The following is a 27,244-nucleotide window of genomic DNA, read 5'->3' on the forward strand; positions in this document are numbered from 1 at the left end:
TCCGGACAGGCATGCGCGCTGCTGTTTATATCTTGATACCGGCCTTGATTGTCGACGGCGCTTCTTATGACGTGCCCAAAGTGGAAGTACCAGGTACTCGCCGTTAGCGTGGCAGGCCTGCTTAGTCAGAAGTACTAGCTACTTAGAGCGGGGTTGACACGTGCCATCATGTGACTTGACTGCTCCCGTCTTCTCGCAGGGTAGCGACTCCGCGGTTTGGCCCTTTTGCCTCGAGATGTAGAGCCATCGCCAGCTTCATCTGCTACGCCTGCGAGTGACGGGAGATAGCAGTGTTCTTCCCTGGCCGTTGTGCTGTCGTGTTGTGCGGCCAATGGGCAACTAACCACAAGCTGCCGTGACGGAGTATCGCCTCGCCTAGCTAGCTATCTATACATAGATACCTACCTAATTTACCCCAACAACACCAGCCTCCACTTTGCCGGCTGATATATACACCTGCGTGTATATATACTGCGCCCAAGGACGTACCTCCAGCCCCCCCCTCACCCTCTACAGCAGAAGTCTCGTCACAGCTATAGCCATGGCCTCTCCTCTCAAGGGAACGGCAACCTCTGCAGCAGCCAAAGCAGCCACAGAGACGAAAGCAGCCATGTCCTCGCCCTCGTCTTCCTCCACATCCTCCTTCCGCAACTCTCCCTTCGTCCGGGCTGCTCTCCCTTTCTTCAATGGTGGTGTAGCTGGGATGACGGCCACAGCGTGTATCCAGCCTATCGACATGATCAAGGTCCGCCTCCAGCTCGCGGGAGAGGGCGTTAAGGCCGGTCCAAAGCCCAGTGCCATAGGCGTTGCCCGCGAGATCATTACCTCGGGCCGTGTGCTAGATCTTTACACGGGTCTTTCAGCCGGCTTGCTCCGCCAGGCCGTCTATACCACCGCTCGTCTGGGTTTCTTCGACACTTTCATGGGCATACTGAACGGGCGAGCCGCCTCCAGGAGAGAGAAGGTAACCTTCGTCCAGCGTGCAGCAGCGGGTCTCTCCGCCGGTGGTCTTGCTGCCATGATAGGCAATCCAGCCGACCTTGCCCTCATCCGTATGCAGTCCGATGGGCTTAAGCCCGCTGCTTCTCGTGCAAATTATACCTCCGTCGTCGATGCGTTGGTGCGTATTTCGCGAACTGAAGGCATCTCGGCCCTATGGGCAGGAGCCTTCCCAACCGTTGTTCGAGCCATGGCCCTGAACTCTGGCCAGCTCACTTTTTTCTCGGAGGCCAAGTCACAGCTGCAGACTCACACCAATCTCTCGGCGCAGAACAGGACGTTTGCGGCATCTGCCATTGCCGGTTTCTTTGCCAGTTTCATGTCTCTTCCCTTCGACTTTGTGAAGACCAGACTGCAGAAGCAAACCAAGGATCCAAAGACTGGTGTCCTGCCATACAAGGGGGTATTCGATTGTGCTGCGAAGGTCATTCGTGAAGAGGGCTGGCTGAGGTTCTACCGCGGCTTCGGAACATATTATGTTCGCATTGCTCCACATGCGTGAGTCTCCTTTCCTTTTGACACATATATAGTCGTCTTAATAACGTTGAATCAGCATGATAACACTCATCGTCGTCGACTACCTTAACCTGATTACTTGATGTTGTTCGATTAAAGAATTTGAACTGCTAGTGAGTGACAAGTATCCACTTCAGCCCTTATGTAAGATGAAGCTCTCCACCGGTTCATGCATGGAAGATCCAACACCCAACAACAACAACAACAACAACAACAACAACAACACTCAAGGAACATCATCAATCAGCGTTTATATACGGATACTAGCAACATTGTTACAAGGAATGAATCTGTGGGAGCTTCCATTCCTGGGGAGGAGGGGAAGAAGAAGTAGGAGGAGAAGTAATGAAGAACAGATGTGGGAAGGGAAGCATGCACACCTACCTGCATTAGCCTGACTTCGAAGACCAATTATATACTTATTTTGAACCACGAAGTCAGGGAGCTCATGGCATTCTTATGATCTAAAGAATCACGAAAGAGGAGGATTGCTGTTCTCGGTTGTATTTGCTTTCATTATTTTCACATTGAGTCTGCATTCGTTATTCATGGATTTTAGTACCCCGGATCCGGGTATAACATCACTTATCGTCGTTAAGTCTTTTCAATTGCTAGTCAGTTTCGTTTTTATCTATAACTATATCCCAACTAATTAAGATCACTTTTTTAAAAAACTTTCACTACTCCATCTGTGTATCGGGGATACGGGATGGCGACCTTGTTCTCTCGCTCTTTACAACAACCCGTCTTCCCACGTTCGCTGCCTTGCTCCTCCTCATCAAGACATTGTCATCTTCATCCATTTCAACATCCTCGCCTTCACCACCTTCTTCATCGTTGTTCTCTTCCGCTTCCGCTGCAGCCATGCGTATGGCCTTCTTCACCCGTCGTATCAATACAGGATCTCTCTTTAGATCATGCCTTGTAATCAAAACATTGCAGACAGGACACTTGACGCATCGCATATTTCGCCCCCGAGAACTGTCATTAGGTAGGGGAACAAAGGTGTTCTGACGACTTCGGTTTAACATACTCTCGATAGCAGATCGTTCGAAGCTGTGCGGGCATTTGGTGCTGCTAACTGGCTCATCGAAAGGTCGTAGAGTAAGTGGACAAGTTATTGAGAACTTCTCAGATTTGATCATAACTTCATCATCTGAAGAAGCATCCTGTGTGTCCCCTTGGGTGCTTTCTTCTTCCTCTCCTCCTTCTCCACCCTCTCCCTCTTCTTCATCATCTTCACCATGTTCATTATTGTCGTCTTCTTCTTCACTCTCGTTATTGCTTTCATCACCCGAAGATGAAGGTTGCAGGCCCTCATCATCAACACCATCCTCCTCCATAGCACCCTCGGCGGTTTGAGCAAGTTTGGATCGCCTTTTCTTGCGCCTTTTACTTTGACTGTTAGACTCTCGTGACGCATCCAAAGATCGAAACCAGGTAGATGGATGAGGCAATGGGGGAATATCCATTGCAGAGTGCTTTGACTCGTGAAGAACACGATAGAATTGCTTGTAGCTGTTGTTGGTCCCGTATCTAACAGCATGTTAACACATATATAAGGCATATTTGCAAAAATATAGAACTCATCAGTACCTTTGCGCAAGGGAGAGTGACTCCCATTCCCTTTTCTTATCGGCTAGCCCATCCGCAATCGTGCGTGATGCCGGTATAACCTCCACTTCAACAAGTGGCTCGGTTTCTTCGTCCTGTTCATCAGAATCCGCATCACTGTCTTCTTGGTCTCGGTTGCGTCTTGCCCGTCGAGCTCTAGGCTGAGAATTTGTCGGTACTTCCGCAGAATTCTGTGCCAGTATGGTCGAAAGAAGGTCAAGCATTTTATCCGCTTGTACCTCCGTGTCAATAAGACTCCGCATGCCGCCTTCCAATCTCTCCGTGGTATTCTTAACCAGCTGCTCAAACCGTGCCAGTTTTTCCTCTCTCCGCGCAAAATTTTCTGCTTCTAGTTGATGCTCAGCACGTTTGTCATTTCCATCACCAGGTTCGTTATCATTTTCCTCCACCGCCTCTCTTTGGCGCCTTTCCTCTCTCTCCCGCCTCCGCCGCTTCAATTTCTCCAGACGACCCTTGGCCTCTGTGAGCCTGTCATTAGTATCCCCAACAGAGTCTGATAGCGCTCCCGTAGCATGACTTAAATGGATCTTCAAATGGCGCGTATGAAAGGATTTAATCACTGTGTCGACCTTGCGCTTTGCGTTCGCTGTAAGCGGTGCTATTTGGGGTTCGTATGGAGGGAGCTCAAGAGGTGTACCCATAGCTTCCGGTGTGCTAGCCCGCTGCGTAGTACGGGGCATTTCAGTAGATTCAGATAGTGAATATCGCAAGAGACGTGTGTTGGTTCAGTCATTCGAAGTGTTGGATTGAGCGTCGGCGCCAGTTAACTATTTGATGGAGAAAGATAGATTAAAATCTGATAAGAGCGCGACGCGAAGGCGCTAGTCCCGATATAGTAGTTAAATTATTGCTTCTTATTGTCTTCTAGAACTTGATACACAAAATGATAGTAGATGGTTGCTTAGAGTTATATTATCAATCCAAGAGTGACTGCTGCAAACACTCAAGATCGATGTTAGACAGTATACAGATATCTCCTAGAGCCAGCAGTTACACCTTGTAGAAGCAAAACGCATGGTATAGACCTGGGCGAGGGTGTTAGCAGAGGATCCAAGACAGAATGGAGTACAACAAACATACTCGCTGCTTCTAGTTCATCATCATTCACTAGCATGGAGCCATCATTTCTAGATCGAACGCCCATACGTTCACTCAGTGGCCCTAGGACAGGATCGTCCTTTTCTTCTCGCCATATATCCAAGAAGGGTTTTCGGTATTGAAGCTCCAGGTTGTAATCTTCGGTTAGTCTGCACTAGTGTATGAGTAAGAATGAAATTTGAAATGTGTAGGGGAGAACCTACGCTCGGAATGCCTCCCATGGCACAACGTATTCGGGGATTTCCTCGACCGCCTCCTCCATAAAGTAGAAATACTTCCAGCCGAATGCAGGACGGAAAACTCCGTCCTCTGGAGTCTTTCCTGGAAATTTCACACGGTAGATGCTGTTCCCCCATTCAACCACATCCGTACTATCCTCTACCTCCCCATCCTCCGGCTCCTCAGTCGCTTTCTTCTTCACGTCTTCTTCCTTTTGTTTGCGCTTTTTATGAGCCTCCACAACTTTTGCGCTAATTACGTCTGAGTTAGGACCGACCCCAATGAATCGACCTCCCTTTTTGAGTAATCCAGCCACATTTTTAAGCATCTGTCTGGTCTTGACCTCGTTTTCAAAAGCGTAATGCATCGTGAACATCGACACTACAACGTCGAACCCCCCTCCACCCCAGCGAGAGCTCATCATTGAACCTCCAGGGCCAACGGACTCATCAATTCCAACTCGTTGGATTATAGGGACATCCGCAAGTGATTCGCCGAAGCAATCTTTTGGTGTAAATTGAGCGTGAAAGATCAGGTTTCCTCGGCGTCCCCGACCTCGTTGATTCTTCATTTGCATGTATCGTTCCCGCGCCTGATCAAGGGAGATCTCTGCCGGGTCCAGGCCAACATAAAGCTCCACAGGTTGAGGTGCCTGTTGCCATTTACCAAGGTCACCACCTTTGCCACATCCGAGGTCAACAATCAAGAGAGGTTTCTCTTCGTCTGGCGCTACAGAAGCGGAACCAGCCAAATCCCTGTCATTATGCCTGGCTAAGAAGTCTTCACTTGGGGAAAATTTCTGGATAAGTGAGCTTTTGATCCAGTTGTTGAAGCTACGGAGACCCTTGATCTTGCTCTCTGTTTTCCGCCATTCTCGCCCACGTTCAGGGACAGCATTATAATGCTGCCTCACCACATCATGAACCCCACGAGCATGTGCAACTTGTTCAGCTTCAGCTTGCTGTTGGCGGTCTCTTTCCTCTTGCCTTCTCCTAAGAGCTTCCATGTTTGCGGTGTTTATCCTTGCACCTCCACCGGGCCTCTTGCGCTGTCGAACTGGCGCATCGGGGGAGGGAGTGCGCCTAATCGGCGAAGGGGATCGTCTCGTTTCAGGTACGGGGACATCGCGGCGAGAATAAGCAGATGGCGGTGTCTTTCCTCGTTTTCTATTCCTTTGTAGACGTTCTTCCTGTCTCCGTCGTTTAGAGCGCGGTTGATGCTCCTGTTGTTTCGCCTTGTCTTGCTGTTGTTCGCTCTCAGTGAGCTTTCTTTTCTTCTCATTTGGGCTCTGGGCATTCTGGGTATTCCGGTTACCCTCTACCACGTCCCCGTGGGTTTCAATTGTCAAAGGAGTAGATCCATCCGTTTCTTTAACTTGGATTTGTGGTGGCTCTGAGGTAGCCGGGGGAGAGGACTTCCCGTTAGCTTCTATGGTTGGAGCTTCCATTGGCGTGGTGCTAGCTTGCGATGTGGATGACTATAGCCCCAGCCACAGAATGTCTTTTCTTCGCTAAGGATGTATGAATTCAGACCTTACAATGGGATCTGTTCACTATGAATAGCTTGTAGCTCTATCTGAGATATGCTAGAGTTGGACGGTTGAAGTGAGGAAAGAACCGCAAACTTGGTCGCAAAACTTGAAGTTTAAAATAGCCGCGGATCATAGTTATGCGCCGGCTGCGCGTCTATCGCGTCTAATATTATCCATCAATTTGGGAATCTCGGTAATGAATGCCCAGGATACGTTAATCGCTTTCAGAGTGAACTACAAGGGGATTTGGCATATAATTTATATTATGGTAAATAATGAATTATATCATAGCTTGAAATTTACTTTAGTTTTGTCTTTTTAGTTCCCTTTGGCTGAAGGACCTGGCGGACGCGCAAAAGCTTCGCCCACCACTCCCTGTCTTTGGTCTTTCTGGTCTCCTCATCTAGTAACTCAGGAATGTTTTCTGTTTCACTTGAAGAGGTTTTTTCAGCTTGCAGTGGCTTATTTTTAGACCACATATACCGTCGATGTTCGCTTTCCATCACACGGCCTAGGGCTTCCCAGCCGCATTGCCCAGACTTGTTTCCGCTCTGGGATCCAGGGTTTATCCAAGGGCAATAGTCCAGATGTTCACCAACAACATTTAATTCGGAGTAGAGAGAATCCCTTCCATCTTCTCTTGGCGTATACATCCATAGTCCCAACCGCCTGAAACACGCCTTACAGCCAGCCAAGCCAGCGTTTGCTTCGCCAGCGATATCCCATCCGAAGAACGCAAGAGCAAATGCGGCCTTGTTAAGAGCTAGTAATGTGTTTTCCGAGGAACCTTCTGTATCACTACTTGGCACAGTATTCGCTGGGTCACTTATTTCCGCGCGACCATCAAGGATTCCGGGTGGCAGGAAGGCCAGCGTTGATTCTAAGTTAAACTTCTCAGGCAAGATAAGAACATCTATTGGTGGAAGTCTAATACCGGCTGACACGAGGTTTTTATATCGTGTCTGGAAATTCCGCAATGTCGTCTCTGCGTTAGTTAATGGTAAACGATGTATCGAGTCTATGATTATGTTAGTAAGACCCTAATAAAATAAATGCTCATGTCGAGGCGTAATACCATCACAACCAGAGTTCCTCCAAGGGCATTTTTCAGCATGCCCTTCAGCAATTAGATTTTGATATTTGAGGACCAATTGGGCTCCTACATTTGCGACCATTAGTAAAAGTGAGGCTAATTCAAATCGGTTATACTTAGAAGCACATACGAAGTTCTCTCCGGTCTGCTATCTTTTCACTGTCGTATTCTTCCAACTCATCTATATCGTCGGGTAACTTAACAACAACAGAATGGCCACACCCGCCAACGCACTCCACTCGGTTCTTATCGGTGCATGACCATCCTCGCTTTGCCCATTGGACTTCATTTATAGTGTCTGGCTGCGGCTTCCACCGTTCAACGTTGCGAAACGTTTCCAGTCGTTCCAAAAATCGCTCGCGGTCCCAGGGTACAAAGCTAGGTCGTAAAGATGCGGTTGAAGGCGTCGAATGCCGGGAAATTGCTTTTCCTGAGAGTAGAACGGGTGAATCGTCGGAATTATCACCTCCTGATAATCGAACGCGTTTTATTGAAGGGTTTATTTGTGCTGTTCCGTCAAACATGAGCTTGTCGCCTGATGAGGATTGCTGTGCTGACGTCGGTTTCTGAGAGGCTCCGAGGGAGATGGAGTCGAGGACACGGTGAAACTTTCGTTTCTTTGAAGCCAGAGCATATGACATTTTCGTATTCTCGTTGTTTCTCTGGAGTTGAGTGAGGTCTGCACCTTACACTGCTGTCCATAGGAATCGCCAAAGCAACAAGGCATGATTACATAATAAGGTTTACTAACTAGTTAACTATTCTCCATTAAGTAATCAGTCTAATTGAACATCAAACCTCCTGTTAAAGTTGGTTGAGCCATAAAGAGCACAACTTCCAATAACCATTTATATCTTCTCAATTACCTACTTACAAGGGGTCTAAGTTGATACCACCGATATATGTAATACCACAAGATCAGATATGGAAGTCGACCTTGTCAATTATGAGAATTCCTCCGATGGATACCCAGATACCCATCCAACTGGAACTACAGAATACTGGAATTCCGATGAACTGACCTCTGCTGAAGGTGTAAAGACTTCATTTCCTAAAGCAGATGATATAATGAAACGTAATTTGCCATATCATTGCGCCTTCGATAAGAAAACCACCATGGCCATCTCGCCAAGGGATACGAACGTATATGCTATTCCAGCGGATACATATATATCCCCTCAAAATGCATCACCTGAGTCACACTCATCTCACCCAGGTCTCGGCGGGAGGGAAGAGTTTGTATCTTCTGATATACTTGTAGAAGATAAATTTACTGTAAGGCCACCATCACCCACTCATGTTTCTTTTGGTTTAGTTTTTTTGACTCTCTGCGATCTTTTACCTTCCTGTCTTTATTTTCATACCAAAATACTTTTAGTCTGATTGAGTCTTGACTCTAGAGCCCTATAAATGATGATACTTGGCCAGACCATGAAGCCAGGCCTTCTGAACTCACTTCAGCCAATAACAATATGAAGTGTAGAAAAGAACCTCTGTCAGTGGCGTCCTGTAATAACCATTCAACCAACATTATCAAACCAATTTATAGACATACTAACCATATTCTTGGAATTGACGATCATAACAGGACCCCGGGGACTCGTTCGTTTCGCGAAATTAAGAATACATATACACACGGAGCTTCTACATCGAATCAAACTTTTGAGGATGTCAACATTTCTTTACATATCGACCCTGGTTTTGGGAAAACCAGCACGTACAATAGGTCCACTGTAAATAAATATCATCACAGCCATAGATCAAAGGTATGTCAAGGCAATATAATTTTTTTTTTTTTTTTCTAATGAGTGATCTATGTAAAGCATACTGATCCCCAACCCGATGGTTTCTAGTCTACTAACCTTGATCCGTTTATTCGCCGCACATTTCCTTCTCATGTAATAGAGCCATCTGCAGTTCAAGGGTTGAGCTCAGACCAGATTTTCCTTCGAACACATTTTCGCATTGGTGAAGCCCTTGCTTTCCATAATACCCCAGTTACCAGAAATGAGAAGCCCGTGCCCGGAACTACCTTGGTGGAGCTTTATGCACTTGTGACCGAATCTTACCGCAGCGGACCTCTCCAAAAATTTACCTTCTCGGATATATTCTTCCCTACATACCCTCCCCAGCTAGTGGGAGAATGGAGCGGATGGCAACATAGTAGCTATCTCAATCAGGTGGGTAGATACTTTTTGACTGACTGCGAGACTAACCGCATTCATGTCCATGGCGAAAATTTTAATTCTAGACAGGGTTTACCGAGCCACAGAGCGGAGTCGCCCAAAATGTGTAGAGTTGTCGGCATACTCTCGCAAGACAATAACTCACATTTGAGAATCAAGCCTCCTAGACAACACATTGCAAACTCTCGCCAATTAGGAGACAAAAAGCTAAGGATACTACGTATTCAGAAGGCCGATTGGTCAGACATCCAGATGATGAAGGAAACTCTGAACATCTAAGAAATAATGTATCCAATGCCAGCGCGGTATTTTTTCAATCACTTATCTTCATTTAGCATGAATGCTTACCCAACCATCATTCGCGGCTATATACGCTAATATCACATCATTGAAGGGAAATTAATTGTAGCTAGAGAGCAACGAATAGTTTTAGAATATGCTGACCAGGTTGTGCCAAAATGAATAATCAAATTATGACAACATATTTCATCTCAATAGTGAAGCTATTTATTTTATTTTGAGTGCGGATAGCTTCGAAGATATGGTTAGATTTATCTAGTGAAGGTAACACTTCTAGTTAAACTATATTATACTGAATATTTGAAGCCGGCTGAAACAAAATATACATACATAAAGAGTCATAAGACAAGATACCTTGTACACTAGAATAGCCCAACCCTCGACTTCCAGCACCAGAAGGGAATCAAATAACATGTTATAATTATTGGTGTCATAGGTCGATCAAGCAATTATTATATGGCAAGCTAGAATTCACTCCAGCTTGACAGTTATCTGACACGCGATGGGCGTGGTTCAGCTGGTTGCGGCCGCTTATATTTTCTCGGATCTAAACATAGGAGAATTATTAGTTCTCTGCATAATCATTTTTATGGTAACGGAAGATGATTCCTCCAGAATAGCCACCTACCTTTCCTGTTCATCAACTGCTTGTTTCTAGTACCTTTGCCTCCCTCCCAAAAGCCAGTAGAAGTTTTACCAACAAGCAAAGATCTGCATAGGCCGCAATTCTCCGGCCGATACAATTGCTCACGAGAGCAGAAACCGCTACATTGACGAAAACATAAATATTTAGCAGAGATCACTGGCAAAGGTGAAATCAAAATTTCATCGTGCTGTAGATAACAGGGGCAATGTATACCAGATCATTCGATTCGCATGTTCGTTCGGATGGTCGGATGAAGCGTCATGGCACCTTGGCGAAAGCAATTAGAAAGTGTTATTTGAACATGTAAACCATGCTCTTTAGTCATATAGAAATAATTACCTATCACACGGAAACACTCTTGAACAGCAACTAAACCTATAATACCACAGTGTCAGGAACAATTTTCACAGCCAACTAGGTATAAAAAGTACTAAACGGATGTAGATCTTGGTAATAAGATCGGGATACTTAGAAACTCACCTAAACCACCTATAACTCTTACTATAATGAGTACACGCTCCTCGACGAGGTAGCTCACTTCCAGAAGTAATTCCCAACAGTTCATTCCGCTACAAGGAGGGAATAAAAAAGAAAGTGTCAGTATACCAGCATACCAGCGGTTCAGTGTGTTCAACCTTCAATCTAGTTCTTGTGTGTGGTGGGGAAAAACTAAGAACAAGAAGGAGAAGGAGAAGGGGAGAGGGAAGGAGAGTCTCAAGCAGCATCTTGACCTCAGAATAATAAATAAGGGTAAAATTTTGGCTTGCGGGCCGGTCACGAACCTTTTTGTGTTGTCGACCTGGGCGTAAAATATCTAAAATTGATAAATGTTAGCGTTCCGAAACTATGGTTAGAGGCCAAAGGGAAGACACGCGAAAAAAGTCACAGATCATAATTAACTGATTTCAAAAGATGACAACAAATAAAATAGAAATTGAATGTTTAACTTGGCATACAAAATTGAGACTAGGCAAAAATGCAACCCTGGGAAAGTAAATCTTCCCCGTCAGACCTTCAGAAAAGATCAACAAGATGACCTGCAGTTGAGGGTTATCCATGCCCAGAAATTTGCCTCTCAGAGACTTGGTATGAGGGCGTGCATAGCAGGCTAATATGAGATGAAGCACAATCAGGGGTTGAAATCAGGCCAGTAGTAGGGTATGCATGTTGAAGACGGAATAAATAAAGATCAGAACACCATCTGACTTACCTTGAACATCACCGACGAGTAAAAATTTAATATCAGGAAGTTTAAAACCTATCATTCAACACCCCGATTCGTAAGTTGTCAACAGACCAATATTTCTGATCAATAGGAGCTCCCGTCTATGGCGGGCAGAGACTAGATTGGACAATAAGTGCATTTCATCGTAATACAGGACGTACTCATCTTCTGGTGACAGGCGCGGCAAAATGTCAGGGAGGCATCTCCTTGGAAGGCTGTGACGCCCGGTGCTGGATATGTGGTGGAACATTTCGAACAGGTCGGGGTGAAATTGCTAAGCGTATGGGTTAGCCAGGCTCCATCCAAGTCCCACAGGCCTATGATGGTTTTGTATGACGTATGAGGGAGGAGGGGATTTAACGGGCCGTAGCCTTCACTTCTCCCTTCTCCTCACAAAGGTAGGATATTTCTTTTCTTACCTTGGAAGTAGGTCGGCAGAAGTGCATCCTTCGAGGGTTAATGTGCCCGCACGGCTCGATCCGTTATGCATGAGCTCACGGTAAAAGCCTAGGAGATATTGCAGCATTAGTAAAGGAGATATATGAAAGAAAACACTAAGACAGGCCAAAACTGAGAGGAGTGCAGCAGCGAATGCCACTTTTGACCTCATAGTCATAGCCCCTTGAAATTTTGCTTACCTACACTGAGTCGATTTGAACATTTTCGACAGCTTTCAACCCTATAATGAGGGGTACTGTGGCCATCTTCCCCGATTTTTATATTCTTCATGTCTTGTAATTGCTTGCACCGGACACATCGAAGAGTTAGGGACAAACTCTTTAACTCAAGTAATTCAACCCCTTGAAGTTCAAGTGCCGGGCACGATATTAAGACCTTGCGGCCACTCCCCAAATGCGCATGGTTTTCTGCAGTTGGGTCATCATTACCTTCATCACTGTCAGTTTCATCTGGGGATTCCCACTCAGGAGGCCTAGGGATAACTTGAATATGTGATTTGCCTTCCGAGTTTTGGGCCTTTGCGTTAACAGTAGTTAATTGGGATGCTTTTACGAGCGGCGATGGTGGCGACCACTTGTCATGAGGCTGTTCTTCCAAGGATAATGCACTTAATTCCTCATGAAGATCTACCTCTTGTTCAACGGGTTCTTGGTATGACATTTTGTGCACCATTGCAGCGAGGTAGTTAATATGAGCGGTTAGACTGATTCCCGGACTATCCATGGAATGCTGATAGAATGCCTGTTCCGTCACTCGGGCAGAGCTGCCATTAATGTCAGGAATCTTGATTCGACATGGCTCTCCGGGGTAATTTGACGGCACTATCAAGATTACGCTTTTTATATTGCGGAGGGCATTTGGTAGCTGCATCGGTTGAAACGGTTTGATAGCAATCGTAAAACTGACCTGGTCCGAATGTGCTAGGAATAAAGGATGTTTACCCAGACGAGATTTTAGCTGTCCAACCTCTTTCAGTCTTCTCTGAGGATCTCCTGTTTCTGATACTCTGGCTGCCCTCTTGTTTTTCTGGTTATCGGAAGGAGCCTTGTATTCGAAACCCATAGTAGAGCGTAATCTTTCCGCGGATAGGGGATCATATGTCTCCGGAACAGGAGCAGCAGAAAGAAGATTTGCAAGATGCCTGTCGAGGGCATTCATGGAATGCAATAGGTTACCAGACTTGGCATCTTTCGACACTTGCTTGAACTTTCGTTCCACAAGCTTTCTCTTACTTGCGTCTAGATTTCCGTTGCTCACTTCAAGAGAAGGCTCGCCATAGGCTGGATAGGTCGCAGGAATTCTTAAAATACAGTCTAGGCCGGTAAGATCGTAGGAAAAGTCCGGGTCCGATGGCTTCATAGTGAACGTCAGATGAGTGGCATGAGCGTCATGGCGCTCCTTCGGGCTGAACCTACGGCGGATTTGATTAATTTGAAACTCCCTCGGGTTCTCCATTTCCGCACGTGATACAGGTTTCTGAACAAAGTGAGCGCCTTCAGAAGCGGCTGTTGGTCGTTGGTTGCTTAGAGGTAGTCCAAATAACTGCCTTGTGAGCCCCTTTTCTTCTTTGAATTTGGGCGGACTGCTCTCACTCGGGATAAAATCCGTTTCACAAGGGTCATTTCGCCCTTGATCGGGTATTTCCGATTCTTGCTGAAAAGTTCCGGGAAGCGGAGTAAAGTTGACGGTGCCAGGAATACCGTTAGCGGCAGCTTAGTGAACAGTCAGTATCTTAGGGTAAATCGTAGAAGTATAGTAAGACGCCGATTAAAACATTGCAAGGTGGAAAAGAAGCCTAAACCAGGATACAAACAAGCAAGTGATTATACAACTGAATATGCTTCTGACAGACAATTTATCTCGAGCATAGAAAGCTCCACAAATGCGCGACATGCGGTGTTGTGATACAATTACCCTGTGGCACATGTCCGGGGGCGGTTTAGAAATAATCGAACGGTAGAGCTGCAATGACCAAAGGAGGTAAATGTAATTGCAAAACCGTGTCAAGGAAATACCAAATACCAAATGGGTTAAAAACTAACATGGCTGGCTGTTCTCCTTTGATTTATGAAATCAAAAAAAAAAAAAAAAAAAAAAAAAAAAAAAAAAAAAAAAAAAAAAAAAAAAAACTAACGGAATTAACGGTGGTTAGGTTGCCTACCTTCAAACTGACAGGGAATGGCAGCTACATTTCTGCAAGAATGCTCTGGCGGTGCTCGAAGACGTACTGGTGGATCCTCGCCTAAAGAATGAAATCTTATAAGCAGGTCTTCGTTAAAGGCAACACTGAAGTTATACTGCTTGACGCACACTGGCGTGCATATGAGCGCTCAACCAGCTTTTCGGGATCCAAGAGTAATGATGCATATTTTTTTCCCCATGGTAGGTTAAAATGCAATATGTATGCAAGATGGTAAAGCGACCAATATGTGAGGCCAAGGAATTGAGGAATTTCATCAGAGCCATATAACCAGGTCTTAAAGGCTTATAGATCAAGTATAGGCCCAGAGGCAGGGGATGACGATGCAGTATGTTTACACGGCATCGTTGTGTTTGTGCTCAACAACTGTCGCTTCGACGTGTGGCTGTAAGGCTCAAATGGGTATATGGATGTCAACTGACTGGCTTACCATGTATACCTGCCATTGCAACACACTGAGAAATCAACCGAGTCTCCGGAAATGGGGTTGTTGGGATATTGATAGACGAGAGGTAACTACTTGTTACTTGGCGAGGTTCCCGTATTCCTAAGTTGCAAGGCTTGAAGTCAAGAGAACTTCGTCACTTCGACACAGGAGCTAAGTGCCAGCAGAGCTTCGAATACAGAACTTCTTGAATATTCAAGGGAAAATGAATAGAAGGGGGGAAACAAGCAAGAAGTTCTGCAGTCCAGCACACAGCTGCAAGGTCCGTGACCTGCATTAAGTAACTATATCAGCCCGACGAACGCGGTTGAAACGAGGCTTCGTGGACATCGAAATAGTTATGTGGAACTTAACTGCTTTTCGCTAACGCAGAGCATACAATTCACATACTTTCAGTGTAACTTTGTACCAGTACTCAGAGTAGAAGTATTGATGTCAGCGCCAGCCAGCATGCGTTGTCCATCGCCATGCAGGTCATCCGGTGACCTTGAGAAACGGGCGAACGGAGAGCGACAGCGCAGAAGGGCAGTGAAGAGGCAACAGAATTGTATCAGCAAAGCGGAGAATTGGATAACGGGCCCCGAGGCTTGTGACGTGCTCTTTTGAGTTTGATGCTCTAAATGTTGGAGAGAAGACAAGGAAAAGGGAGAAGATGATGTCGGCTTGTGAGTCAAAATAAGTCTTGGTGAGCCGCATGCAAGCACGTGAGCAAGCTAACGAAATTAAGGAGTTACGACAGGAACCAGACCAGTACCTCAACTGTCGACGGGAGGGCTAGTAACTTGTCGCGAGAGCTATCATACGGAATTCTGAGCGCTGAGAGTAAAAATGATCTGTTATTTTGGGCGCATTGGGCGAAAAGGGGTGAGTTCTTTTGGCCCTGTCAGTTGACCAGGAGGAAGAAGGACCTTGCACGATCGACGGACCCGGTCAAGTCAGCTCTCTGCTCCGTCAATCCACAAGCGCTGGTTTTGCGAAACCAGAACTCAGCTCAGGCAAGTAAGTAGCTAGCTGACACAAAGCCCCCCCTATTGCTACAGTTTCGTTTACCGGGCACTCAAGGTACAGATATGTGTGGATATATATAGCTCAAGGAGCTGTAACTTGCAATCTGTCATAAAGCTGTTCGATGAAGTTGTTTCCAGAGGTATGCAGGGCTTGACGCTATGGATATTCTGTCTCAACAAATACTGAGAAAAAACAAGATACGCATGCGCCAGAAAATCGGTTATCTAGAGTCTAAATGGTGTATATACTATATAACTTATACTTTGGTTCCGCTCACGAAGGGTTTGTTAACTCTGTCTAGACATCTAGACTGTGAAGTATCAAAGAACAAACAGCATGGGGTTTTTTCGTTGGAAAGCTCTGTAGAAAAAGACCATTTATCCACTAGGAGTAGCACTTACTTGAGCCCATGAACATGTGAGGGGTTGGTATATAAATTATTCCATAGCTGGAGAAGAAATCTGTCCTTATTGGAGTCCAAGCCCAAAAATTACTCTAACTTGGTTTAAGTCTATGGTATGTATATTCAATCCCATTAAAGTATGCAGATAACTCGTCGACACGAGACATACATATCACGTCTATAACAGAATCACCTAGGATATGCTGATGTAGAAGTATCAAGTGCATTTCCTTCTTTCAACAACGCAGTTAAAGTAACTACCCGGTAACCTCGACGCTTCAGTTCTGGTAATAACTTCCGTAGCATTGGTGGCGTCCAAGACCGCCCGTCATGGCAGATTATTATTCCTCCAGGGTGTACGGAACTCAATATATGCCAATTGTTGATTTTCCAGAATGGCACGAAGGGATCATGGGGATAGATATCGCCGAGAGTGAGATGGTATCCCATTTTTGAAAGAACCTCCCTCATTTTTGTGGAAAAAAACCCTCCACCTGGGCGAAAATACAAGGCGCTCTGAGTCAGTTTGCTATCCAAGCCCACACCGTTTGCTCCTGGACGGGCAGTGGCTTCGATATCAGATAGCATCTTCTGAACGCAATTGATATTATCGATGAGTTCGGTTTCGCTTAACAAATAAGAGGGCTCGTCACGCATGGCATGATTCGCTAATTCATTTCCATGGCGGATGAGATCGCGCAGAATCTCCTCACGAGCAGGCGTTGCATGGGATCCGATAACAAAGAAAGTTGCCGTCGCGTCGTTAGACCTAAGGATATCTAGTATCTCTGACGTGTACTCTGACGGCCCATCATCAATTGTAAGCGCAAGTATCCGTTTAGAGGTCGCAACATTCCACAGGACATCCTCCCATTGGCGCTGGGCAAGCCGGATAACAAATCTGGGTGGTTTGTACAAAATATAGAGGGGAGTTATTATAAGGATAGCAGCAGCAAGAACATAGCCAAATAGTGACAGCATTGGGAGATATCAAAGCAGAAGGCCTGGTTTTCGGAACAGAGGTTATGGTTGTTGTTATTATTATTGTCCTCACAGAAGAGGTGTTGTTTCATTCAACTCACCAACTTAGCTAACTGGCGAATCAACTAACTAGTGTCTTGCTAAGTCCAGATTAGGAAAGGAGGCTCAAGCGCGTTTTAGCCACTAGCAACACTTTAAAAGAACCTCACCTTTGAATATCTCCGGGCTGACAGAACGTCTACTATCGATCTCTGAGTCTAAGGCCTTTACCAGTGATTTCAACCGGGTTATTAAGCAACCTCCTATTGCTCCATCGTCTTAGGGAGTTGCTAGAGCTATTTGGTCATGTCTATGGTTTCTAACCCCGTACCACCCGAACTACCTACGGTATTTCAAATGAACCGCGATCTTAGGCGAATATCCAATGCTCAAATGACGTGAGGTGCCTAAGGAAATGCAGGCTAAAACTCACCGGTGCGGAAGATACGCCCTGTGTAACCAACAAGAAGTGCTAAATCAGAGTCCATATTGAACATGGCTTTGCTCTTCGAGTATCTAGAAGCATTCATCGCTTCTCATGCTCTTTGAGGCCATCAGTGCGAGATTGGATGCCACCCTAAACGAAGCCCTGATACCACGATAGGTAACTCAATTCAACATGGGGTGATATGTTCAATTCCTTCTATATATAACCTAATCCCATGGATTCAACGTTTGCAAGGAAAAGTGGCTTATACCGCCCATCACCTTTAGCTTCTACTCTCGTATCGCATTGATCAGCTGCCTTAACGTGATACCTAATCCTTCGCAGTCGAAAATAAGGGTTCATTCTCTGCCATTGTTGTTATTCCAATGGATAGCGGAGGACTCCGAGGGAAATCCAAATTCCAAGGCTGATACACAGAAGTTATTTCATATGACTTCCTACCTTCACGCTTACTTGCATAGCGGTCGGGTAAATGAAATCCTGGTCCCTGCAGTAAAGCCTCAGCCTTAGCTGAAAATATCAGGATGTTGAGATAGATGCCAAATGTTCCAACCATGGTCAAAGTCAAAGAGGCTTCCGCGGTTTTATCCAGCAATCTACCACTCTATATTTTTGTGGCTTTAACGAACCATGTCTTTAATGCGCAAGAAAGCATTTAATGTTATATGACATACAACTACTTATATTACTGGTGTTCGCCTATGAATTACGAATTCGAAGAATGATTGTGTAATTCACCAGCCCAGTTGAGCCCTTTCAAGTACCCTGTGACTTCTCAAAATAAATCTTCGATTGAAATCCCTCTTTTACTGATTGTATATCTCTGCAGACATTCGTCCTAGAGACACGATTTTGCAAATCGAATGGAGGGGTACACCCTGAGTAGGATTACTTATCAATGCATCAGCGGAGGATTATCCCCCTCAATCTAACCTTATACTTTCGCCACACAGAGGTACCAATACAGGCATGCACTGGTAGATAATATCCCCAATCATCCTGCCTACATGCTCCATTGAGAATGACCCGTTCACATTTATCTCCACGCTTGATAATGGCACTTAGCTGCGGCTGCACCCCGAATGTTTGCCTGCTACAAACCCCAGGATGAAGATGACAGGTAATAGAAAGCCTTCCAACACTGATTCCCTGCGACTCTGCATGTCAAAGGAATGTTTTGGCTTGATAACTTCCCTGGCGCGCGCTTCCGTCCGAGCTACCCTTGGAAACTTTTCTGGCACTCCTCCGGCTTTTGGAGATTGAAATATCGGTAACGTTCTGTAAGAAGACGTTCTAAAACGCCAACCCAGGTTTCATACTAGATGCCATTTAACCTGGCTCACCCGCATGCATAACCCAGACCCGTATTTGAAAAAGTCTAGAGAAAAAGGCGGAAAAGCAAAAGGATAGGTAACTACTAATAAACGAGGGATATGCAGAAACCGGACTCTCCATGATAACTCCCGTCCGGAATGCAACAGTGTGAGGATCCTCTTCAACAAACTACGAAGCGACGGAGAAAAATGGAAAAGAGGATAAAAATCAACTAGGAAGGTGGCAACGGTAGCTGTTTGTACCCATACAAAGGCCTTCGGACGACGACAGGGCAGGCTGGATGATTTTCTGGGAGACGAGCTAGGGTTTGGCTTGTGAACTCCGCATATACAGGGGGTCAGCTATTATGCCGATAGCCAAGTCAGCGTAAGGTTCTGTCCATTTGCCGACTCCTTATTCGGCTCTGCTTGCCCTCCAGAATGGACGAGATTAATTCCCTGAACTACCAGCTGAGGATCGAGTATACCTTCCACGTGGACAGGATGTGGTGCCGAGCTCTTGAACGCGAAGATATATAAAACCAAGGGGGTGCGCATTCAACCAAGCTAGGACAGTCGATTTTCAAATGTTTACGCCGTATTGATATCGCTTATTGTCCTGCGCTGACTGGTGAGAATCTTTGTGACCAACATAAGCATACGTTGCCAGATGACTTGAAAATGAGCCTCTTGAACAATACTTGACTGGCTGCACACACAGTGCTAGAAGCAGATCCTTCAACAGAATGAGAAGGTATATGCAGCGATATTACGACATGGCATGGGGAGATTTCCAGTGAGGATTTCGCGGGGGGGGGGGGGGTTATAGACAGTGATATTTAGTGATGGATGAGTGAATCACACCATTCATTTGCATGGACAGCTCAGATAAGCAGTGCAATTGCGACGACAGAGTGCGGAGTACTCACACTTGCTATCACAAAGCGGGGTGGGCTGGGTATCAAGCCATTACCATGAACTCCAATCGACCTGAACGATTGATGAACCAGGTCGATACGCAGACCCATGCTCATGTTCCCCCATCAGCTAACCCAATGCACAGAGTACAGCACAAAGTAAGGGAGTGACTCCGGGAGCAAAATCTCCACACGTATACTTCCATGCTAGCTCGATGCTATATCACGGAACAATTCTCCAGAAACAGCAATATGAACATGGGCACATCAGCTAACCTTCTCACCATTAAAGCTGATCCAGTGTCGCCATACATCTAGGATCAAGAGTCCAGAGCCATCGCCGCCACAAAATCATATATGCTGCCGTTATTGAGGATGGGGTTTATCACAGGTCTATTACGCTTCGTGCCATTAACTAGGTTTCTCGCTGGAGAGAAAGGATGAGGCCGCCGCCCTCGATAATCGACACAACGAGGGTTTTCCAACTTTCATAGGGCAGATGACCAGAGCGATGAAACGAAAGAAGCAAAGAAATCGAATAATATTAACTTCGATTTACAGGCTTCTAGAACAAAAAGAAAGAAAACCCCGTGATCTGCCCCAGAGTCCGAACGGAATTAGGGGGAATCTGTACGGTCACCGTCAGCGTATCACTTGTACAAGTGCGAATTTTAGGGGCCATATACTTGTGATTATTGGCAGGGGTGTGAACTCGTTGCACGCCAGCCCTACTTGATTGCGCAGGATTGACGTTCAACGGCGTTCAGCGCCAACGAATCACCCGAGCAGCAAGAGAAGACCTTCCTGATCGGGCACTGTGGCTGGCAGCTAACCATGGCTGTCCTAGCAGTCTGACAAGGGGCCAGGGGACAGCCGCAACTTCTGCGGACCACATGGCCAGCGACACTCAAATCTCTCGGGCTCGGATAGATGGATAAATCGAGATAAAGCTCCGCCATCCATCCGAGGATGGGTGAATATCTTAATAATATACCATCTCCCTGACCAATATAGCCTCAAACGGCATAGGAGGCATGATACAGCCCCGTCAAGCACAACCCAGCCTGCAGCGCAGCAAAAAACTCTTTTTTCTGGTGGAAAATAAACAGACCAGGAGGTTCTCTTGTGCTTGATCCTCCTTCCGCGCATCCCGTTTAAACAATAGGACACTCACTTAAGTGCGGAATTGGTGAATACTAGACCAGCGTCCATCAGAGCTCGAACATTACTATACTATTTTTGACAAAGGCCGAGTTTCGTATTTTCAAGGGGGGTTATGCAGCGTGGGGAACATGGCAAAATGTTATGCAAAATAAACTGAGATGGCGTAGCGTACGACCACATTACCACCGATGATGGAAGCCCGTTGAAAACCCACCGTTTTTAAAAAGTACTTACTTCCATCCTCATGCTTGCCACGAGGCAGTTACATCTCCAACACGCAAGCGGCTAGGAAGGTAACAATGGATACTTCCCCTGAAACAACCTCCATTAAGCCAGCATTTTATGTTGGGTTATCAGGTGGTTGAATGGGAGATGGGGTAGCGATGGTATGGTATCAAGAATGGGGGTTGCTAAACCGACAATCCTTCGGTGACAGGCAACTAACAACGAAAGAGTAAAAAAAAAAAGAAAGAAAGAAACCAACGCGGAATTCTCAAGGACACCCGTCAATCCATACTAAAGGTCACTCGCTATTCCTGACCTTCGGCATACTCGAGTTTTATGTAATGGCAGCTAGACGATGTTGGTTAGGCGACCAAGATAGCACAAGTCATACGAACAAGCCACATCGCATCATTTTGTTTTTCACGTACTCAGAATGCAAGAGGGTTCGCTGGAGATCTTGTGCACAACGTCTTAAAGCCGATCCAATGCTGGCCCTCAGTAAGGATGGATACATAGACCGCGCGAAAATACGAGCATTCCCAGAGTTACCCTCATTTTCTTGATACCAGTCACAACGTCCTGATTCTGATCCCCATGTCCTGGTCAATTGAGGGTAACATATTGCTTAATCGGGCTAAGGCGAAAGCGAGGACGGAAAGGCTTCGCTGGCAAGGAAGCAAGCTAGTATTCGTACTCATGTACTCTACCCACGCTAAACGCCTCCTCTTTACATTGGCGTGGGGGGGTAAATCCATGTTTTGCAAAATCTGTATTTCCCTTGGTCCTTATTTGAGCTGTCATGAAACCACAAAAAGCCAACTGCTGTTCTTTTTTATATTCGATATTATTGGAGACAAAATTTTACATCGAAAAGTCGGACTATTACCTTATAGAAGGAGGTGATTGGGTTAGGAAGCGGTGTGGCAGCGCGTTTGGACCGCTTGGATTTCCACGACGGGGGTTTTTGACAGGAGAAAGGGAATCACCAAGGGTAAAGTAAGTAATTTATTTTTCGACCCCAGACGCGGATCGAATGAAGGCCTGCCATTCAGCGCTTTTCCACCAATAACATCGATATTCGGACATGACATACCAGCCTTCTCCCATTGACCGGTGAATTGGAGACTGGAGAGCGAAGAAATAACAAGTCATTGCCTTTCTCGTCATGATAAATGAGTCTCCCCATTTTTCTTTTGAGTACTGGTAACTCTGGACGAAGGCTTGGACGATCTTCAGCCGAAAGACGTTCACAGGTCGTCTATTCGATCTCTTTCAGGTCCACGAGTGGAGACGCAGCCGTGATCAATCACCTTCCTCTCGCTAATTCCAAAAACTTCATCACTCTTATGCACGCCATCCTCTCTCGAAAGTGCGAAAGTGTCATGCGAGAGGCAGAGGCATTGAAGAGAAACTTTACCCGTCTCTCAATGATATCTATCAGCTGAGGAACGTTGTGTTTAAAGGGGCTACTTTGTTTAGGTACAACCCCGTCCCTCGACCTGCTCAAGAAAAACTTTAGCTTGCCACTATCGACGGGCATCTCGGTACAGCCCGTTAACCGCTCTAGAGGAATCATAAATGCACCTGTCTAAGTTGGGTGTATCTTCCAACTAGTCATTTTTAGATCAGCGTAGACTTCGCCCGCGAACTCTGTGGCAAGGAAAATTGGGGGGAGTGTCAAGATACGGCGATGTCCAGACACCCCGGATTGGCAGCCAAGTTCCTGTCCTTGCTTTGAACATGGTAGTTCATGGGCGGAGACATGGAATTTGAAAGTTCGCGACTTTGCATGCATGATGCTGATAATACACATACCTAAAGAGGGGCGAGGAACCACACCGAGAACCGAATCTGTCAGGCACCGCAGGGTGTTGCCGTATAGGGCCTTTCGTGCATAGGGGAGTCAGGCACTGTGTACACCCTCAGAATATACCGACGACTCAGTGAAATGTTTACCGACCAAACTGCAGAGTCGTGGTGATCGAGTGCAGCCAGAGAAAGACAGAAAGAGGAAAGAAGGTATCCGTTATCTTATCAGATCATCTTATCAATAAACCTCCTGCGCCTTGACAAGGAACTGCCCATTTGCTTCTCTCTGTTTAACATGTAGTGGTTCGAATATCACAACTAAATCAGCAGAATATTCAACAGCAAGTGACCTAGAGTATATACATGGTCATCGTTATCAAGGCTTTCGGCGGAAACACTTCGTCTCTCCCTATCTCTTTCCTCCCGCCGAGGGCCCTGCGACTAGGAGCAGCAGCCAACTCGTGAATCCCAGCCATCCTCACCACCACTTGGCTCACCTCAACTATGCACACTGCCTCCGCTAGGCGCATCATCCGTTATCTTCAGCTGCTGAGTTGCATGTGCTGTCACTAAAAGCGAGACAGGCATACCCCAGCCTACAAACTGCTGTTCTCGGGGCGAAAATAGTACTAGTTTGGAGGAATTTAAGTTACCCATAAGCCCGGGTGGTCTAGTTGGTATGATTCTCGCTTCGGGTCAACCCTTAGCCCGAGCCTTCCTTATAGAGGCTCACGTCTGCGAGAGGCCCCGCGTTCGAATCGCGGCTCGGGCCTTTTTTTTTTTTTTTTTATGTTCCATTTGAAATGGACAGCAACAGGAAAATACGCAGCGGAAGAAAGAATAACAGAGAAAGTCAAGTATTTTGGTGTACAATATCTTACTTGCCTGCCGTAAGTTTCCGTCTCGTGCTGCAATGGCTGTCTGGACTCTTCCGCTGTGTTGCCGCTAACAGTGTTTCAAGGGAAGGGACCCGTATAATCTATCACCAGCTAGTTACCTGATGGACCGATGGGCCGATAATTAATCAAGAAGAGGCTGCCGAGGATGCTTCAGTATCCTTAATTCTTTTCTTGGACGCCGTTATAAATATCCCTTTTTCCCTGTACAGGCATGCTGCATGTACTATTATCCGTGTAAGTTCGCGCTCAAGGAGATACTTAGTATAAAACAACCAATAGTTCGTCCGTGCTTAGCCGTTGAATCCATTCATAATAGGCCTCTGTATCGCTCAGGAAAAGAAAGATGGCCCTTGCAAGGTTGATCATTCAATGGGTTCTGCCTCCTTTGAAATCTTAGGTTGAAGCCATCGGGTCTGCGTCTCATGTTTGCCCTATCACCAAATGCTCTGTATCATCACACAGAAAAGGATGAAGGGAAAGGGAGAGGAAGCAAACTGCACATCGGCCAGACCGAAAAAGAGTTAATACTGCAAGTTACCGTGTGGTACAGGACATGGCCTCGAAACCCGGTGTCCGATCGCATGAAACGAACGCCAGACAATGCGGTCGTGGTATTGTCCAGACAGACCCCATGTATAAGAGATCGCACAGGCAATATCTGACGAACTGTGCATCACTTCATCTTGCCCTATTAGATACAGGGCTGTCGGTCAAAGTAAAATGATAATAATAATACGAACGTGAACCTGGCGTCGATGAAACGCCTCTTCCATCGTCCGCTTACTGCCGAATAATTTGACACTTGTGTGATCTCCATAATTACCCGAGGCCCAGCGTCCAGGAGAAGAAGGAAACGAAGGAGCAGAAGAAGTTTGTTCAAGTGACGGGAGAAGGCGAACGGGCCGTAGCGGACGGCAGCACGAGGGAGAAGAACAGGTGGTCACTCTGAGGGGCCACAGGTTTGAGTAGCCGATGTGTATGCACACGCTCACAGTATCCTCGTCCTTCGTCCTTCGTACCGAGGCAACGTCCGTCAACTAAACAGTTAGTTAATTATCGATGGTCCCGAAGGTTTGAAGCAGCGCAAGGCACATTTCATCTAGCAGGACGTTGCAGTGGGATCGGGTGAGCATGGGCAGAGAGATGGAGAAGACAACTGCACGTCTGTCTGCCGGTGGCTTCCCCAGACAGCCAGCGAAGCCAGTTCCTGCACGTGGAGGAGACGCAGAAGCGAAGAGGCCGGCCGAGCGAAGGGGACTCCGCAGCTGCCCAAGTCTTTGCGTTTCATCTGGCGTTCGGAGCAGCGACAAGGGGCTCAGCTTATATGGTCCCGGAAACGACGGTGCTAGGAGTCACCAGAGGGGCTTTCCTGAGAAAAGTGGTGTTTGTCATTCCGTCTCTTCGGCCCGTACTATGGGTACGATAAAAGGGCCCCATAATATGATCGGATATTTGCAATTGGGTGTTCTGGTCCAGGATTCACTCCTTTGCGTGTATCCTTAATTGGCACGGAGTATGCCGGAGTCACCCCCAAGCTAACTAACTCGTTGGCTAGTTAGCCAGTTAGTTATATGAGCCTGGATTAATGGCCATCCCCCTTGTCAGCGTCTCGTCTGACCCATGCAATCCTAAACTAAACTGCCTAACGAGCAAGGCGGACCTCACCCCTCGACTGTCCATCTAGAGTCCTCCTTGGTTATGGTCGATGTGATATGTGTTGGGCACTGCTTCGAATAAGGAGACAACTTCTCCGACTCCCGTGCAGGTAACCCAGTTAGCCACACCCCCCTATATTTATATATGAGGGACGGACTGCCTATGCCGGTTGCTGAGGCATGGACCAAACCTCGTGGTGTCTCACGTCACTCTGCACTGTGCCTCGTGGTGATCCATATGCCATCTGCCCCCAGAATCCCGCCAGTCCGGTCGGGGGGTTCGCGAAATATTTGGTCGTGGTCTGACTTTTGATCCCCTTAAACTGCCTCCCCCTAAAGGATAGTGGGAGCGTGAGACCGACCCTCTGTCTATTCACACCATCAACTCTATCCAACGAGGTTATCGGAGAATTTACTCGCTTTCTCCCGTTCTCTCTTCCTCTTTTTTTTCAGGTCAGATGGGCATGGAGAAAAGAAAAAAGGAACGAAAGGAAGCAGCTACATACCGACAACGTCGGTCACCCCCTTGCCCGGCTCTCCACAGCGTATATATAAGTACGCCTGGAGTACACACCATCAGAAATCAGAATATGGCCACGGCCAGCGCATCAACTCCCCTCAAGCATGGATGATTGCTCTCCTGCACCCAGTGCGCCAGTACTAGGTAGTGTGTCGATGTGACGACCTTCTCAGCTTAGCTAGCAAGTTCCTTATTAATTAACGAGGCCCTTGGGGAAACAAGCCCGAGTTGGTCGCTAACTTACTGGAATATGCATAAATAAACTACCCAACAGCCATCCTTTCCCGTATTAAATTGTTGACAGGAAAATCCAGCGCATTTGCTTTTTTTTCTTTCTCTTCGTTTCCCCCCCTTCTTCTTCGAATGAATAATAATTCCTTTTATCAAGGGGAATCATCTTTCCCCTTCCCCATACGAGAAATGCTTAGCTTATAGTTACCTCGTACGTAACAAGCAGCAGCCTCAGCTAGGGAGACACTGCCAGCCTGCTCTCTCCCGCAAGGCATTATTATGATGTTTCTTTCCCATCTTCCCGTCTAAATATAACCAAAAAAAATAAACCAGCGTGGTGCTAAATGGCTGACAAGCCTTTTAACATGCGACAGGGAGGACAGGGAGGTCGAACCTGCAATTGGGATTCGGAGATGGAGACGGAACCCTCGGACATTAACTCATGTTTTGTATCCATCGCATCGTCAGGATGCATGTACTTATTCCTGACCAGGGAGATGAAAGGTACATGCATGCCAGTAGGTGAGTATGGACATATTTTTAATACTTCCATACTCTCTATTGGGTAGGTAACATTGCATCGTATCATGATCATGATCATGTTCTATTTTGATCTCCCACGTTATAAAGGGAGAGCCTTGCTGGCTTCCCACCCCAAGTCGTAATACTCGACAGGGAAGATGGACTTGGACGAATACACCGCTTGTCGATGTCCAGCTCTTCCGCCTCTGTTGGGCTAAGCTCGATCGAGACATTGCCGGGTGTAAGTTTGTATAAACAGTGATCGGCTAAGGCGTGTACAAAAGGGAGAATAGGGGGTGGGAGGCGGGAGCATGCTATGTTTAGATCTGATATATAGGCTTGAGTTAGTTTACCGACGTTGAGCCGTTGGAGCTGGGCTGGTGATCTCTCTGCCGTGTCTGTCGGTCAGTCTCAATGTTTCTCTGGTCTCCTGTTGGTATTTTGCAGCTGATATCACGGCCGGAGTGCTTGTGCCGTCGCTTGTTGACTGTTTACTAGCGAAGGTAACGGGCAGCCGGTATGGACGAAGAATCACACTTACTCGAGACGGCTGGGAAG

General features: G+C 46.5%; 9 protein-coding genes and 1 non-coding gene across 10 annotated transcripts; 5 read left to right on the forward strand and 5 right to left on the reverse strand.

Annotated features, from left to right (window-relative positions):
* The first annotated feature begins 2 nt into the window (after positions 1–2).
* On the forward strand, positions 3–2,174 carry TERG_00032 (uncharacterized protein). Its single transcript, XM_003237990.2, has 2 exons — positions 3–1,497; positions 1,553–2,174. Exons 1-2 carry the CDS (start codon positions 542–544, stop codon positions 1,596–1,598), a joined length of 1,002 nt encoding a protein of 333 aa, XP_003238038.1. The 5' UTR covers positions 3–541; the 3' UTR covers positions 1,599–2,174.
* Positions 2,175–2,195: 21 nt separating this feature from the next.
* Positions 2,196–2,987, reverse strand: TERG_00033 (uncharacterized protein; the record flags this gene model as incomplete). Its single annotated transcript, XM_003237991.2, has 1 exon — positions 2,196–2,987. One exon carries the CDS (start codon positions 2,985–2,987, stop codon positions 2,196–2,198), a length of 792 nt encoding a protein of 263 aa, XP_003238039.2.
* A 1,460-nt stretch (positions 2,988–4,447) lies between these two features.
* TERG_00034 (mRNA cap guanine-N7 methyltransferase) lies at positions 4,448–5,914 on the reverse strand (the record flags this gene model as incomplete). The annotated part of the gene is made up of 1 exon (XM_003237992.2): positions 4,448–5,914. One exon carries the CDS (start codon positions 5,912–5,914, stop codon positions 4,448–4,450), a length of 1,467 nt encoding a protein of 488 aa, XP_003238040.2.
* Positions 5,915–6,297: 383 nt separating this feature from the next.
* On the reverse strand, positions 6,298–7,732 carry TERG_00035 (uncharacterized protein; the record flags this gene model as incomplete). The annotated part of the gene is made up of 3 exons (XM_003237993.1): positions 6,298–7,016; positions 7,074–7,157; positions 7,222–7,732. 3 exons carry the CDS (start codon positions 7,730–7,732, stop codon positions 6,298–6,300), a joined length of 1,314 nt encoding a protein of 437 aa, XP_003238041.1.
* Positions 7,733–8,563: 831 nt separating this feature from the next.
* Positions 8,564–9,556, forward strand: TERG_00036 (uncharacterized protein; the record flags this gene model as incomplete). Its single annotated transcript, XM_047747539.1, has 2 exons — positions 8,564–8,857; positions 8,945–9,556. 2 exons carry the CDS (start codon positions 8,564–8,566, stop codon positions 9,554–9,556), a joined length of 906 nt encoding a protein of 301 aa, XP_047603495.1.
* A 2,504-nt stretch (positions 9,557–12,060) lies between these two features.
* Positions 12,061–13,362, reverse strand: TERG_00037 (uncharacterized protein; the record flags this gene model as incomplete). The annotated part of the gene is made up of 1 exon (XM_003237995.2): positions 12,061–13,362. The coding sequence occupies one exon, from the start codon at positions 13,360–13,362 to the stop codon at positions 12,061–12,063; it is 1,302 nt and encodes a 433-aa protein (XP_003238043.2).
* A 2,790-nt stretch (positions 13,363–16,152) lies between these two features.
* TERG_00038 (uncharacterized protein) lies at positions 16,153–16,944 on the reverse strand (the record flags this gene model as incomplete). Its single annotated transcript, XM_047747540.1, has 1 exon — positions 16,153–16,944. One exon carries the CDS (start codon positions 16,942–16,944, stop codon positions 16,153–16,155), a length of 792 nt encoding a protein of 263 aa, XP_047603496.1.
* A 4,700-nt stretch (positions 16,945–21,644) lies between these two features.
* TERG_11509 (uncharacterized protein) lies at positions 21,645–21,953 on the forward strand (the record flags this gene model as incomplete). Its single annotated transcript, XM_047750619.1, has 1 exon — positions 21,645–21,953. One exon carries the CDS (start codon positions 21,645–21,647, stop codon positions 21,951–21,953), a length of 309 nt encoding a protein of 102 aa, XP_047604988.1.
* A 1,565-nt stretch (positions 21,954–23,518) lies between these two features.
* On the forward strand, positions 23,519–23,631 carry TERG_10502. The gene has a single exon. It is a non-coding gene; the product is annotated as a tRNA-Pro (tRNA).
* A 17-nt stretch (positions 23,632–23,648) lies between these two features.
* Positions 23,649–27,203, forward strand: TERG_00041 (uncharacterized protein). The gene has a single exon (XM_047747541.1). It carries the CDS (start codon positions 24,890–24,892, stop codon positions 25,259–25,261), a length of 372 nt encoding a protein of 123 aa, XP_047603497.1. The 5' UTR covers positions 23,649–24,889; the 3' UTR covers positions 25,262–27,203.
* The last annotated feature ends 41 nt before the right edge of the window (positions 27,204–27,244 follow it).

Source organism: Trichophyton rubrum (genome assembly GCF_000151425.1).
Source record: "Trichophyton rubrum CBS 118892 genomic scaffold supercont2.1, whole genome shotgun sequence".
Taxonomy (NCBI): domain Eukaryota; kingdom Fungi; phylum Ascomycota; class Eurotiomycetes; order Onygenales; family Arthrodermataceae; genus Trichophyton; species Trichophyton rubrum.